Genomic DNA, 227 nt, shown 5'->3' on the forward strand with positions numbered 1-227 from the left:
TCCAGTACTGCCTCGTGGCCTTCCTGATCCTGGTGGAGGCCAAGCTGAAGACGTGGGCGGTGAAGTACGGCAGGGAGCAGGAGGTCCAGCAGATCCTCAGCGAGTACCGGTCCTTCGTCGGCACCAGGAACATCTTCCAGGAGTTCGACCGAGCCTTCCTCGAGATGCAGCAGGTGGCCGAGGCGTACAAGAAGGACTCGAATCTCAGTGAGTTCTACGGGTTTTGG

General features: G+C 59.5%; 1 protein-coding gene across 1 annotated transcript in view; it reads left to right on the forward strand.

Annotated features, from left to right (window-relative positions):
* LOC119582359 (nesprin-1-like) overlaps positions 1 to 227 on the forward strand; it is a gene marked incomplete at its 3' end in the record, with an annotated part of 145,991 nt that overhangs the window by 92,065 nt on the left and 53,699 nt on the right. Inside the window, 1 exon segment of the mRNA XM_037930574.1 lies at positions 6 to 207. Within this exon segment, the coding sequence (XP_037786502.1) occupies positions 6 to 207 (202 nt within the window).

The sequence above is a fragment of the Penaeus monodon genome, chromosome 15, assembly GCF_015228065.2.
Source record: "Penaeus monodon isolate SGIC_2016 chromosome 15, NSTDA_Pmon_1, whole genome shotgun sequence".
Lineage (NCBI taxonomy): Eukaryota > Metazoa > Arthropoda > Malacostraca > Decapoda > Penaeidae > Penaeus > Penaeus monodon.